Genomic DNA, 15425 nt, shown 5'->3' with positions numbered 1-15425 from the left:
CTGCACTGTGTGTTGTACTGTCTGTCTGCATATGACAGCCAAGCTGGCATCCATACTGTAGAACAGCTCCCACCCCATGCATGAGACTCTGGCAGCACTGGGCAGCTCCTTTAGTGACCGGCTGCTTCACCCCAAGTGTGTGAAGGAGGGGTATCGCAGGTCCTTCCTTCCTGCTGCCGTCAGACTCCACAACCAGCACTGCTCCCAGCGGACCACATACACACACACTTACACTACACACACATGTTCAGGGAATAGAGATCCCTCAATGTAAAAATACAATGAGTACTACCCCCCCCCCCACACACACACACACACACACACATGTGCAATTAAGGGTCAATTTGCAATTATCTGTAAATAATTAATAAGTGGTACAATAAAAAACAAACAATAAGTGTTCATTTATCTACATTTTTGCATCCGAGTGTCTTGCTATCCCTTTTCTGCCGTGGCACTATGAATTTTCCCACTGTGGGACTAATAAGGTTTATCTTATCTTTAAATATTATAAATATGTCTTCTCTTCATATAATTATCTGTTGTTCAGTGTGTTTAAAATTTAACCTCAAATTAAATCATTTTAAATCTTAGTTCAGCTTGGCCATGGGAATGTGAGAAATCTGCTTACTGACCACCTTAAACCAACAACATTATTGTGGGCTATCGTTTGGTGAAATCCTCTTCTCATTTGTATAATTCTGGCCCACTACTTAATAGCATCTGCCTATACAAAATGTATAGCACTCAGGTTTCAACTCTCTGTAAAATATTACACTGCGCCCTTATTGTTTGTCAATTGTTGGTTACAGCCACGGCCTGTGAAAACTTGTTAAATCATGTTGACCACCAGTCACATTTTTAATTGTTTATATTACCTAAAGATCAGGTTTGAATGATATATCTAACGATAAATGATACTTTGACTTTGATATTTTAATATGTAGTAAATGGACTGTAATTTGTACATGCTAATGATGACATGCAGATTGTGATTAGCAGCTGACAACAGACTGATAGCTAATAGCTATCAAACATTTTATTTGCGTGTAGTTTATTGACTTTTGCTGAAGACTTGTTTCTACCTCAGTGTGTTCAGGTTGCATTTTGAATCTTCTTTTAGATCCCAAAGCTGCTTCACTCCTGTATCTCCAGGGTCGTTCCCTCTCAGATCCAGCTCTTTCAGTGATGATGAGGGGTTTGATTTCAGAGCTGAAGCCAGAGCAGCATATCCTCCCTCTGTTAAACCACAGTCTGAAATGCTAGAGAAATGAGAGCGTTAATAAACAGCTGGAACTCAGAATGTTTAGACTTACTGTTAGGATTCACTGAAATACTAACTTCAGCTTTTCAACTTTTCCATCTGAAATTCTCAGCAGAGAAGCAACATGCTTCACTCCAGAGTTTCCTAGTTTATTGCCACTCAGATCCAGCTCTTTCAGGTGTGGATAATTTGAACAAAGAGCTTTTGACAGAGTAGCACAGCCTTCCTCTGTAATACTGTTGTTGTTCAGCCTGCAGAGAGAGAAAGCACAAAGCTTCTTTAATTATATTAACAATTTCACATGATCATAAGAAATCTATTGCATTGCTTTATTCACTGCATTTAATAGAAATTCTATAATGTAGGCTTGTTTATGCAAGATTATAAAATAACAATAATCAGTTCAATAAAATCACCAACTTACAAATTGTACAATAACACTAAAATAACCTTGGTGCAAAATGTAGCAATAAATATATACTTAAAAGGACAGTTCAGCCAAATTTACATCAGATCCCTGCTAGATATGCTTTGGAAATAAAATAGATTGGTAAATTGGCTCAAATTAGCTGCTAATGGCATTGTCAGATTAACTTTCATGGAAGAAAATTTTATTCACAAACAATTGACATAGAACTGTCAGAGCTGCTTAGAATCCAGTTTATGTTTAGAATGGTTTAAATGTGAAATTCCTTTTCAGTACATCACATCAGGGCAGTTAGAAAGTCAGTAAGTTAACATGTACAGTTGAAAGCAGAGGTTTACAGACACTATATAAAAAGACACGTCTGTATTTTGTTCCAACTGTCGGACATGAAATCAGAATAATCTTCTCCTGTTTTAGGTCATTTAGGATTCCCAAAATTATTTCTATTTGCGAAATGCCAGAACATGGGGGCGGCGGCATCAGGCTGTGCGGTTGTTTTGCTGAAGAGCATCATGAGGAAAGAGCGTCACGAAGAAAGATCGTCAGGAAGCAAGAGTGTCAGGAGGAAAGAGCGTCACGAAAAAAGAGCGTCACGAAGAAAGAGCGTCACGAGCAAAGAGCGTCACGAGCAAAGAGCGTCACGAGCAAAGAGCTTCAGGAGGAAAGAGCTTCAGGAGGAAAGAGCGTCACGAGCAAAGAGCGTCACGAGCAAAGAGCGTCACGAGGAAAGAGCGTCACGAGCAAAGAGCGTCAGGAGGAAAGAGCGTCAGGAGGAAAGAGCGTCAGGAGGAAAGAGCGTCAGGAGGAAAGAGCGTCACGAGCAAAAAGCGTCACGAGCAAAGAGCGTCACGAGCAAAGAGCTTCAGGAGGAAAGAGCGTCACGAGCAAAGAGCGTCACGAGCAAAGAGCGTCACGAGCAAAGAGCGTCACGAGCAAAGAGCGTCAGGAGGAAAGAGCGTCAGGAGGAAAGAGCGTCACGAAGAAAGAGCGTCACGAAGAAAGAGCGTCAGGAGGAAAGAGCGTCACGAGGAAAGAGCGTCACGAGGAAAGAGCGTCACGAGGAAAGAGCGTCACGAGCAAAGAGCGTCAGGAGGAAAGAGCGTCAGGAGGAAAGAGCGTCAGGAGGAAAGAGCGTCACGAGCAAAGAGCGTCAGGAGGAAAGAGCGTCACGAGCAAAGAGCGTCACGAGCAAAGAGCGTCAGGAGGAAAGAGCGTCAGGAGGAAAGAGCTTCAGGAGGAAAGAGCTTCAGGAGGAAAGAGCGTCACGAGGAAAGAGCGTCACGAGGAAAGAGCGTCAGGTGGAAAGAGCGTCACGAGCAAAGAGCGTCAGGTGGAAAGAGCGTCACGAGCAAAGAGCGTCACGAGCAAAGAGCGTCAGGAGGAAAGAGCTTCAGGAGGAAAGAGCGTCAGGAGGAAAGAGCGTCAGGAGGAAAGAGCGTCAGGAGGAAAGAGCGTCAGGAGGAAAGAGCTTCAGGAGGAAAGAGCTTCAGGAGGAAAGAGCGTCAGGAGGAAAGAGCGTCAGGAGCAAAGAGCGTCAGGAGGAAAGAGCGTCAGGAGGAAAGAGCGTCAGGAGGAAAGAGCGTCACGAAGAAAGAGCGTCAGGAGGAAAGAGCGTCACGAGGAAAGAGCGTCACGAGGAAAGAGCGTCAGGAGGAAAGAGCGTCAGGAGGAAAGAGCGTCAGGAGGAAAGAGCGTCACGAGCAAAGAGCGTCACGAGCAAAGAGCGTCAGGAGGAAAGAGCGTCAGGAGGAAAGAGCTTCAGGAGGAAAGAGCTTCAGGAGGAAAGAGCGTCACGAGGAAAGAGCGTCACGAGGAAAGAGCGTCAGGTGGAAAGAGCGTCACGAGCAAAGAGCGTCAGGTGGAAAGAGCGTCACGAGCAAAGAGCGTCACGAGCAAAGAGCGTCAGGAGGAAAGAGCGTCAGGAGGAAAGAGCTTCAGGAGGAAAGAGCGTCAGGAGGAAAGAGCGTCAGGAGGAAAGAGCTTCAGGAGGAAAGAGCTTCAGGAGGAAAGAGCGTCACGAGGAAAGAGCGTCACGAGGAAAGAGCGTCAGGTGGAAAGAGCGTCACGAGCAAAGAGCGTCAGGTGGAAAGAGCGTCACGAGCAAAGAGCGTCACGAGCAAAGAGCGTCAGGAGGAAAGAGCGTCAGGAGGAAAGAGCTTCAGGAGGAAAGAGCGTCAGGAGGAAAGAGCGTCAGGAGCAAAGAGCGTCAGGAGGAAAGAGCGTCAGGAGGAAAGAGCGTCACGAGCAAAGAACGTCAGGAGGAAAGAGCGTCAGGAGGAAAGAGCGTCAGGAGGAAAGAGCGTCAGGAGGAAAGAGCGTCACGAGGAAAGAGCGTCAGGAGGAAAGAGCGTCAGGAGGAAAGAGCGTCAGGAGGAAAGAGCGTCAGGAGGAAAGAGCGTCACGAGGAAAGAGCGTCAGGAGGAAAGAGCGTCAGGAGGAAAGAGCGTCAGGAGGAAAGAGCTTCAGGAGGAAAGAGCGTCAGGAGGAAAGAGCGTCAGGAGGAAAGAGCGTCAGGAGGAAAGAGCGTCACGAGGAAAGAGCGTCAGGAGGAAAGAGCGTCAGGAGGAAAGAGCGTCACGAGGAAAGAGCGTCAGGAGGAAAGAGCGTCAGGAGGAAAGAGCGTCAGGAGGAAAGAGCTTCAGGAGGAAAGAGCGTCAGGAGGAAAGAGCGTCAGGAGGAAAGAGCGTCAGGAGGAAAGAGCGTCAGGAGGGAAGAGCGTCACAAAGAAAGAGCGTCAGGAGGACGAGGAGATACTGAAGTAACATCTGAAGACATCAAGGAAGTTAAAGCCTGGGCTCAAACGGGTCTTCCAAATGGACACCGACCCGAAGCAAACTGACAGGCTGGTTACAGAGAGTCTTAAGGAGAACAAGGTCAGTGTTGTGGAGTGACCATCACAAAGCCCTGATCTCAGTCCTGTTGAACATTTAGGAGCAAAGGTGGAGAGGCATGTGTGAGCAGGGTGGCCTACAGACATCGGCTCAGTTACTCCAGCTCTGTCAGGAGGAACGGCCCAAAATTCCTGCAACTGTTGTGAGAAGCTTGAGGAAGGATCTCCAACACGTTTGACCCAGGTCATTCAGTTTACGGCCAGTGATACCAAATACTAATGAAATGTGTTTAAACTTTTTATTACTTTTCAAAGTCAAAATGATCTTAGAAAATTCCCTCTCTCATTATTCTGGCATTTAGGAAAGGTTTATTCTGATTTCATGTCAGACGGTGAGGAAAAATGCAGATGTGTCTTTTTATACAGTGTCAGTAAACTTCTGCTTTCAACTGTATTATATAACACTGGGTGATCCCTCATGTATGTAAAATTAGACAAAATCTACATCATCTTGCACACAGTTGACTAACAGACAATGCTGGAATAAAATGCTTACTTCAGTTTCTGAGTCCTGCAGTGTGAATCCTCCAGTAGATCACAGAGCTTCTTCATTTCTGAGTCTCCTTGTATTCTCCCACTCAGATCCAGCTCAGTCAGCAGTAAGGGGTTTATTCCTAGAGCTTTATTTAGGCAATCACAGACTTCCTCTGCAGCAGAGCTTTTCAACAGCCTGCAGATTAAATAATAAACATTTATCACCTTCCTGTCATTTCAGTTGTTGAAAAGTGTCGGATTAGTCTAAACTAAGTAAACATCTTTTAGGAAGTTTTAATTAATTAAAAACCTGAAACAAAAATATATTTAATGAAACTTTTAAACGGTTAAACGATATACATTTCAATCTTCTGTACACAAACAGCTTTGCACATAAGTAACACTGTAACAGTAGTTCACCTCAGTGTCTTCAGTTTACTGCGTGGATCGTTTTGTAAATCCGTGAACAGCCTCACTCCTGTCTCTCCAGGATCATTCCCTCTGAGATCCAGCTCCGTCATGACTGATGAGGGGTTTGATTTTAGAGCAGAAGCCAGAGCCTCATATCCTTCTCCTGAGAGGCAGCAACCCCTGAGACTGAAAGTTCAACAGTAAAATCATTTCCCTCATCTTGATATGGACATCATTTCTTCATGGCCTGCTTCAGACTACAAACGTACTCTTCAATATTGTTAGACACCTCACATTTAGAAGATGTGCAGTTCTAGACTATATATAATTATCCCCTTTAAAAGAGATCACTCACCTCAGTTTCTCCAGTCTACAGTGAGAATTCTTCAGTAGATCACAGAGCTTCTGCAGTCCTGCCTGATCCAGTTTATTCTCCTTCAGATCCAGCTCTCTCAGGTGTGAGGGGTTTACAGTCAGAGCAGAAATCAGATCAGCACAGTCTCTCTCTGTAATACTGCTGGATTTATACATCCTGCAGAGACAGAGAAGAAGTAGTAGAAGAAGAGGGCTGTAGTTTCGTTCAGCTGGGGTCAGTCCTTAAAACTCAAACAAAAGCAAGAGAACTACTGTAGGGTAGGTAAAGTCAAGTAATAAACCAGCATTATCAGTTCAAGACCAGTGTGCATGGAGAAAACTAGCTCATGTGTAGATAAACCAGCCTACAGATCATTTAATGAATCCAGCTCCTTACGTGAGTTTCTGCAGTCTGCAGTGTGGATCCTCCAGGAGAGCAGACAGCTGATCCACTCTGATCTTCTTTGGTTCAGTCTGACTCAGATCCAGCTCTGTCTGCAGTAAGGGGTCTTTACCCAGCTTTTGTTTAAAATAAGTGTAGGCTTCTTCTGCAGCATTACTTTTCAGCAGTCTGGAGAGAGAACATCAGTACAGTCTAATGAACTACTCAATAACTCAATAACGGTTAAATAGGTACTCTAGAGACGTTTCTCAACCCAGTTCTGGGGTTTTGATCTGCCCCCAGTTCCCCACACCCTGATTGAGAAGACTCCTGGGTCTGGGTCTAGTGTACAATACCAACAATACTACAATGTCATGTATGAACCAAATGGAAATGTTTGTTTATATAAATACAACCTCAGATGAACAACAACACACAACATATTCCACCGTCTCTTTACTTATTTAACAACAATGAAACCAACATTCTACACTGAGAGACTATTCACAAGCGTAAAACAGTTGCTAATCTTCCCAGGAGTGGACGTCCCAGCAAATTCACCCCAACACAGTATATAACCCCAAACACCTTTTTGTTGGTGCAGGGGTATGTTGTCGTGCTCTGCTTGTATATGCTGCATATAGCCTCTAGATATCTTGATAGATTGATATTGCCGCACTGGACTCAGAATGTAAGACCCCTACTGTGCAGGGTCCACATTCTCTGCTGTGTGAGTGAAATGAGTAAGGGGAAAGGCTCTTTCCAACAATTCAATTACTACATTAAATGAAAACAATGTTTCTATTAGTTTTTAACTAATAGACAGAACAGGTCTAAATGTAAATAACTCAGGATTAAATTGATTATAAGTTCATAAATTAATCACCTCAGTTTTTTCTTTGTATTCATAAATAAACCCGTAAGCTGCTTCACTCCTGTGTCTCCGGGGTCGTTCCCTCTAAGATCCAGCTCAGTCAGGGCCGATGAGGAGCTTTCCAGAGCTGAAGCCAGAGCTGCATATCCTCCCTCTGTTATTCTGCAGAATGAAAGACTAAACCCAGAACAAAAGACCAGAACATTTATTTCTAATTGTGACAACAATTCTCCTTCTTTTGAGAAGTTGAGATTTTTGTGTGATGAGAGTAATGCATCTCAGTAGATCTTACCTCAGCTTCTTCAGTTTACAGAGAGGATCCTTCAGTCCACTGCAGAGCTCCTTCACTCCTGAATCCTGCAGGTTGTTGGAGCTCAGGTCCAGTTCTGTCAGAGTGGACGAGGTGAGAACTGTGGCTAAAGCTGAACAGCTTTCTTCTGTTAGATCATCATCGTTGATCCTAAAAGCAAATGATGACATTTCACATTTAAAAAGATATAAAAAGATAAAAACATGAAACCCATTCAGCTTCGCTAATATTTACTAAACTGAAAATAATTCAGTAAAATCGATTATTTCTTTTGAGAATATGATAATATAAAATGTTTTTATTCTGCTTGTTTCTGTAACTGCTACAACCAACATTTGGTACCATTTATATCAAATGTAATGTGCAGGTACGTTTGAATGAACAGCTGCATTAAGCAGAGTGGCTCAACACAACAGTTGATCACTTCAGGACAGAGAACACTGAGGGACTTACCATCAATCTGTCATTTTAGTTGAACTATAAACTAATGGTGTGAATGGGTGTTGATAATGATATTAATCTGCTGAGATAAAAGCAATAACCCCTTGTTTCTGTACATTTATGATGAATATATCTATATATACACAACCTCTGTTCTTAAAAAGCCCAAAGCATCTCTGAAACATTCCTTTTAACTTCATCATGAATGTGAGGAGCTGAGCTGCTGGTATTCATTTTCATCACAAAAACGTGAATAAAACAAAAGGTCATTAAAAACAAGCAGTTTTTGCAGTCTGGTTTCCATATATTGACTAGAGTGAACATTACAGTGAGGAATGTCAACAATGACACAGTACATCCAACTTTCTATATCCAATATTTTCTCTTAGGTTTTCCACTACATGCACCTTTTAAAGAAAACCGTATTAATTATTGCAGGAACAGATCAGAATACTGACCAGAGTCTCCTCAGTTTACAGTGTGTATCCTGCAGTACAGCACACAGTAGTTTCACTCTGGAATCTCCTGAAGGTCCTGCTGGATTCCTGCTCAGTTTCAGCTCTGTCAGCAGCAGGATATTTATTCTCAGAGCTGAAGAAAGAGAAGTCCAGGCTTCCTCTGCAGCTGCCGTCTTCAACAGCCTGCAAAGATGAGATGAAAGCAATGGATGAGAACACAGATTAACAATGTTATAACTCATTTGCTCTTTATTCTACTCCCAGATGTGATCAGTGTTGCCACACCACTGAGCAAACTAATTTCTTTTAAGAAAATTAAATACATTATTATGTATCCACACTAAAGGTGAAGGTGTCAAGCTGCTTTTCATATTTATCCAAGGATGTACCAGTATGCATTTCAGTAGACCAGGCTAGAATAATACAAATATTGAAGTATTCATTTGGGATGTTGGAATTCATTCATTTAGTGTTCTTCATTATTTGTTGAAATGAGGACATGTTCAGTGCAGTTATCACTTTTCTTCAGCTGACATTTATGGTTTTGTGTGGGATTTATTTCAATAGAAACATTTAATTAAAGAAAAGTGTGTTCTTTTGTCCTTTATGTGGCTTTTAACCTAAATCCGTAACGTTATTTTTCTGTGCAGGTTGTAGTTGCTGTTGCAGTGTTGTCTCTTTTCAGTCCTGCAGTTTGTATCAGGCAGTGAGTTGCATTAGTCGTGTTGGTGAAGTGTGTTCTTCAGTCTGTGGTCATTTATTGAGTGTTCTAAAACGGTCTATTAATCCCAGCCACATGGATCTGTCCATTGAGAACCTACAGCTCACCACAGTATAAGACGTAGGTAAGGAATGGTGTTTCTCACCTCAGTGTCTTCAGTTTACAGTTTGAATCCTCTACTAAATCAGTGAGCTTCTTCACTCCTGTGTCTCCAGGGTCGTTCCCTCTGAGATCCAGCTCTGTCAGGTGTGATGAGGGGTTTGATTTCAGAGCTGAAGCCAGATGCTTATATCCTTCCTGTGTTACACTGCAGTCTGAGAGACTGGAGAAAAGAGAAATGTTACAGTTAAAACTTCAATTCAAATGTTTAATGTATCCTTCTGAGACTGAGTAACACACTAACTTTAGTTTAGCAAGTCTGCAGTCCAAAATCTTCAGTAGGTTACAGATCTGCTTCACTCCAGGGTTTCCTAGTTTATTCCCACTCAGATCCAGCTCTTTCAGGTGTGAGGGATTAGAGGAAAGAGCTGCTGATAGAGCAGCACAGCCTTCCTCTGTAATCCTGCTGTTATTTAATCTGCAGAAAAAAAACAACAGTAATTATTTCTAGATTTATTTTGTTTGTGTAGTTTGTGTATTCAGTTAGCATAATTTAGATAGCTGTTACTGCTAGATTAATCACAATAAAAGCAAAAAATAGTGTATGTATAATAACTTTAAAAATAATAAGTACATTTTAATTCAATTCAATTTAAATGTTACATATTTACATATTCATATTCAAAATGAATGAAACCTCAAAGCCTTCTGTAAAGATTTCATGTCAATCAGTCCTCTTGTTAACACATACAGCAAACGTCATATGCTGTGTATGGAACAGTTCTACAGAGAATACCAACACAGATCTGTATATCGGTGAAAAATAGAAAAGTTCATTAAAAGGAAAAACTAACTTGATTTTTTCAGGTCTGCAGTGTGAATCCTTCAGTAGATCAGACAGCTGCTTCATTTCTGAGTCTCCTTGTATTCTCCCACTCAGATCCAGCTCTGTCAGCAGTAGTGGGTTTGTTCCTAGAGCTTCAGTCAGATGATCACAGAGTTCCTCTGCAGCAGAGCTTTTCAGCAGTCTGCAGATACAGGAATAATATTACATAGTCATTGTCTTTGTACACTGCTGCTTACATTGCTCTTTCATTCTAAGTTAGAAAATCAAATATATTGTTATTAATCAAATATAATGAGTAATGTGAAGCAAACATAGTAGAGTTGTACTATTACATTTCAGATTTGCTCTGAAGTCAAAGATAAATGATATTCTTTAACATTGTAAAAGGACATTTACAAACAGTTGCAGTTATTTCATAAATGAAGGACAAAAACAGTGGAATCAGATATCAGTTAATAAGAAAGTGGATATTTTTAATGCAAATTTAAAAAGACCAAAGTTAAATCATTTACTAACTGTACCAAACTGTACTGAACACAAGCGGTGCTGTAAAATCAGTTCACCTAATTCTTCTCCCTTTAGTCTGTGAATCCTTTTCTAAATCCATGATCAGCTTCACTCCTTTATCTCCAGGGTCATTTCCTCTGAGATCCAGCTCCATCAGGGGTGATGAGGTGTTTAAGTTCAGAGCTGAAGCCAGAGCAGCATATCCTTCTTCTGAGATGCAGCAACATCTGAGACTGAATGTACAACAAAATGAGAGAATGGGAGAAGTGAACACTGGTAGTAGAATACTCATACAAACGTTCAGTATTATAGTCTTTGTGAGAGCAAGACACTTTCCATCCATCAGTGAAATATATATGCATATTGTGGAGCAAACATACTCTCAGATGTTAGTTGACTAATGGTACTTATCTGGTGTTACAGGTAAATACATACCTACATACATACATACATATACCCAACCCGTACATACTCTTCCCCCATTGCATGCAATGCCCCCACCACTAGTGAGGGCGGATCAACAACCACAGACAAGCCACGCATTTTTCCAACTGGCTCCAATGCAACATCACGGGGGAACCAACATGCCTGGAGGGAAGCGCAGTGTACTAGACTTCAACACACCAACCCGCAGACGCCAGCAACGCCAGCAACACCACCAACGCAGCAAAGCCATGTGAGGGGAGAGCGCCATCTACCCACTCCGGAGAGAGCAAGGCCAATTGGGCTGCTGATTTAAAGCATTTAAAAAGTGGATGAATGAACCAGACCTTAGTAGGAGACCGCTAGAGTCTGCCAGCCTGAAATATAAGTAGGATAACAACTGATTAATATCTGGGCCTTGGAGGGGAGCGAGTCACGTGGGCTGTTTGCTGTTTGCTGGAAACCATCATTCTTACACAGACAGAGAAAGTTAATAAAAATCAAATCATCTTTAACCAGACAAGCTTTAGCCCCAATTAATGTATTTTATAATTAATAGTGCTCTAAAAGAGTTTTACTGTTATTTCTAGTTTCTTACTGAAACTCAGTAAATTTCAAATTATACGTAGTCACTTCATTCCCTGGTCGTTTGATGTGTAGGGGGGGTTGAGACTGACTGATCACACATCCGTGTGGTCCTGTGAATCTTTCAGTTTATCTGGCTCAGAGTCAAGAAGAAATGCTAATCAGAACCATCAGAGAACCCAGAAAAATGAAAAAAAAAAATGAAGATGAAGAGCGCTGGAAAAAGGAAAAAGCTGTAAAGATAGCTCACCTGGAGGTGGATTAGAACCACCAACCTCTATGGTGGGAGACCAGTATGAACTGAGTGAGCTACAACACCACAGTGCTGAAAGGACTAGGACTCTCAGAAACGGAGGAAATCTGCAATTGAAATGTTAACTGAGGTTACCAGGGGAAGACTGACCTGCTCGAAATCACAGAGCAACAGGAAAAGTCTTCCCAAACAAAAAGGAAAACGGTGGGAAAAAGAAAAAAGGAGCAACAACAAAACCAAAGAGAGGGCAAAACTAGTGGCTGGGGGTGGTATAGCAGGTTGCCTAGCCACAGTCTGCACCCTTATAGAACCCCCCCTTTGAGGAACGGCATCAGATGTTCCCAACCCCTCGGCCCAAATGAGCTCAAGGTCCAGAATGTTACGAGCAGGGACCCAGGAGTGTTCCTCAGGCCCATGTCCTTCCGCAGCCCCGGACCCGCCGTGATTCCAAGAGACGCCGAACAGTGTAAGCAGGCGACCCGGCCACCAGAACTGAGGGCAGGGGAGCTGGGACAGAGGCAAGGGTGCTGCACAGTACGGGCTTTAGGCGTGACCCGTGGAATGTGGGGTTGATTCTCTGTTCTGGCCGTTAGGTAAAACCAGGCCGTTTCCAGTCTGCAGCAACTTTTCCAGTCTGAGGCAAGCTGGAGAGCTTTCCGTCAGGCCTGCCAGCATCGCCAAACAAAATGCCCAGCTGCTGGGACCCCCACTTCATCCTCCTGCTCTGAAAACATAGGGGGGGCATACCCAAACTGGCACTCAAAAGAGGACATGCCCAAGGATGAGTGTTCAGCCCAACTGGAGGGATTACAAGAGGCCCATCCTAGGTCTTGGTTGACCCTCTCAGTCTGACCATTGGATTGTGGATTAAAGCCACTGAAGGTTCACTGAGGCACCCAGTAGCTGGCAAAATGCTTTCCAGAACCTACTGGCAAACTGTGGGCCTTGATCAGAGACCGAATCCACTGGCAGCACATGGACCTTGATCCTCCATCCTCTGAGCAACTTGAGGTCCAGACCAGGAACTGGTGGTTAGCCCCCTCCAGCCAGTGCCTCCATTCATCCAATTCTAGTTTCACTGCCAAAAGCTCCCTGTTACCGACATAATAGTTTTGCTCTGTAGGTGTGAGGAGGTGTGAAAAACGTTTTGTGAGCACCTGAACGCTCTGATCGCACAGCCCAAACACCTACTGTATATCAGAAGCATCCACTTCTACCACAAACGGAACATCAGGTTCTGGAAGCTGTAACACTGGAGCTGTGACTAGGCAGTGTTTGAGCTCTTCAAAGGCTTTCTGGGCTGCACTGGTCCATTGAAACTGTCCCATTGTTACTGTTAGCGAGGTTAGTGGAGCAGCAACCGTGCTAAAATTCCAGATAAAGCTACGGAAAAAATAGCAAAACCCAGAAAGTGCTGAAGCAGCTGAAGAGAAGCAGTACACTCTAAGGTGCTTCTGTTGGTCTGGTCCCCAGGACATGGCAGCATTGAGAAACACCCCGGAGGTATGTGGAGCACTGTCATCAGATCTTTGAGGGAAGGAGGAGGATCATGCTGGGATAACTCATCTTTGAGGTTCTCACTCAACCCTTGCTGAAAGGCTGCCATTAATGCAGATGAGTTCCAACCACTCTCAGCAGCCATAGTGTGAAACTCAGCTGCATAGTCAGCCACAGATCTTTTCCCCTGTCGTATATTTAGGAACCGGGGGGCGGTCTCTCCTCCACAGACAGGGTGATCAAAAGCCTGATGCATGGTAGCAGTGAATAAGTCTGTGGACGTCTACACATCGGGTTCATTCTCCCAAACTGGAGTGGCCCAAGCAATTGGAGCAGAAAGCCACGACAGTGTAAGTGTGGTTCAACCCATGGAACAGGATCAGGTGCAGGGACTGGTGCAGGTGTGGAGGGAGGGGCAGGTAAGAACTTGACAGAATTGAATCCATTTTGTTTCTGTTCTACTCTCAGCAACACTGGTTTAACCCAGAATACGTGCTATGATGCAGTTAGGAGACAGATCCTGGGCAAGACTTTACTCGTGGTACACTTCCAGTAGCACACATCTTTTAAAATGGTGAAAACACATGGCTTTTACAGTTCCAGTGGCTTGTTTCATGTGCACCTGTAACACTGAGCGGTAGCGTTGATCTCTCTTCTTTAGACCCTTTGTTGAAATCGGGCAGGGTAAGCTATGTTGGCTCAAAGGTAAAACCTGTAACTCGGTCACTAACTGCGGAGAGGATTCTTTGAGATTTTCAGGTTATCTCGTCTGGTAGTCCAGTCACCTTTGTAACCTTCTCTCGGTGGGATCAAACTGTGAACAACTCAATTTTAAACAGTTATTTGTGTTCTAACCAAGATGTTCTGAATGATGACTCTTTTCTTTAAACGAATCAATGGAATAAGTTACATCTCTGTTGCATCTTATTGCTTGTTTGGTCTGAGGTGGGAACAAAGTGCCACCTCTGCTACTGCAGTGACCCTGGTAGTCAAATTTCATCTCCACATATTCGAGGGTCTACTTTAGGTGGAACAACCAGACTGGTTATTATTGAATGGTATCTTTGACGAACCCTCATAGTTTTTTGGGGATAGTCCAGACATTTGCAAGGCCAAGTGCTGTTAATCACCTGACTAGGTCATTAAGCGCCATAGTGTCAGCGCCTTAGTCTGCTGGACTGGATCACAAATATATATTTTATACAACTTTTATTCCTACAAAATAGTTCCAGAGTTGGGATCTGGAGTCTTTCCTGATTTCTCTGCTCAAACAGATCAACTAAACCTGGTAATTAGTAAATAAATTAAAGTGCTGTTAATCGCCTGACAAGGAGACTTTCCGAAAATTACTAAAGATACAAATGCACTGTTCTTCTGTAATACTGCCAGTTCTAGAAGACATTTAGCTGCTGCTTTCACTTCAGGAACTCACCTCAGTTTCTCCAGTCTACAGTGAGGATTCTTCAGTAGATCACAGAGCTTCTGCAGTCCTGCCTGATCCAGTTTATTCTCAATCAGATCCAGCTCTCTCAGGTGTGAGGGGTTTACAGTCAGAGCAGAAATCAGATCAGCACAGTCTCTCACTGTAATACTGCTGGATTTATACATCCTGCAGAGACAGAGAAGAAGTAGTAGAAGAAGAGGGCTGTAGTTTCGTTCAGCTGGGGTCAGTCCTTAAAACTCAAACAAAAGCAAGAGAACTACTGTAGGGTAGGTAAAGTCAAGTAATAAACCAGCATTATCAGTTCAAGACCAGTGTGCATGGAGAAAACTAGCTCATGTGTAGATAAACCAGCCTACAGATCATTTAATGAATCCAGCTCCTTACGTGAGTTTCTGCAGTCTGCAGTGTGGATCCTCCAGGAGAGCAGACAGCTGATTCACTCTGATCTCCTTTGGTTCAGTCTGACTCAGATCCAGCTCCGTCTGCAGTAAGGGGTCTTTACCCAGCTTTTGTTTAAAATAAGTGTAGGCTTCTTCTGCAGCATCACTTTTCAGCAGTCTGGAGAGAGAACATCAGTACAGTCTAATGAACTACTCAATAACTCAATAATGGTTAAATAGGTACTCTAGAGACGTTTCTCAACCCAGTTCTGGGGTTTTGATCTGCCCCCAGCTCCCCACACCCTGATTGAGAAGACTCCTGGGTCTGGGTCTAGTGTACAATACCAACAATACTACAATGTCATGTATGAACCAAATGGAAAT

The 15425-nt window shown here is 43.2% G+C and overlaps 1 protein-coding gene across 7 annotated transcripts in view; it reads right to left on the bottom strand.

Moving 5' to 3' along the window:
• The window catches only part of LOC140538936 (uncharacterized), an 81615-nt gene that overhangs the window by 31072 nt on the left and 35118 nt on the right, over positions 1-15425 (bottom strand). For 5 of the 7 annotated variants that reach the window (XM_072661489.1, XM_072661488.1, XM_072661490.1 and 2 more), the window contains 15 exons: positions 15046-15219; positions 14650-14826; positions 10516-10692; positions 9960-10133; positions 9410-9583; positions 9152-9328; positions 8286-8468; positions 7369-7536; positions 7089-7253; positions 6218-6391; positions 5822-5998; positions 5476-5652; positions 5078-5251; positions 1342-1515; positions 1086-1262 (listed from right to left, as the gene is read on the bottom strand). In XM_072661489.1, the coding sequence (XP_072517590.1) occupies positions 1086-1262; positions 1342-1515; positions 5078-5251; positions 5476-5652; positions 5822-5998; positions 6218-6391; positions 7089-7253; positions 7369-7536; positions 8286-8468; positions 9152-9328; positions 9410-9583; positions 9960-10133; positions 10516-10692; positions 14650-14826; positions 15046-15219 (2622 nt within the window). The remainder of the gene's footprint in view (positions 1-1085; positions 1263-1341; positions 1516-5077; positions 5252-5475; positions 5653-5821; positions 5999-6217; positions 6392-7088; positions 7254-7368; positions 7537-8285; positions 8469-9151; positions 9329-9409; positions 9584-9959; positions 10134-10515; positions 10693-14649; positions 14827-15045; positions 15220-15425) is intronic. The other 2 variants (XM_072661493.1, XM_072661492.1) reach the window with 2 other exon arrangements.

This window comes from Salminus brasiliensis, chromosome 18 (genome assembly GCF_030463535.1).
Source record: "Salminus brasiliensis chromosome 18, fSalBra1.hap2, whole genome shotgun sequence".
Lineage (NCBI taxonomy): Eukaryota > Metazoa > Chordata > Actinopteri > Characiformes > Bryconidae > Salminus > Salminus brasiliensis.
The sequence above is the reverse complement of the archived record's forward strand: the minus strand, read 5'-3'. Positions and strand labels throughout refer to the sequence as shown.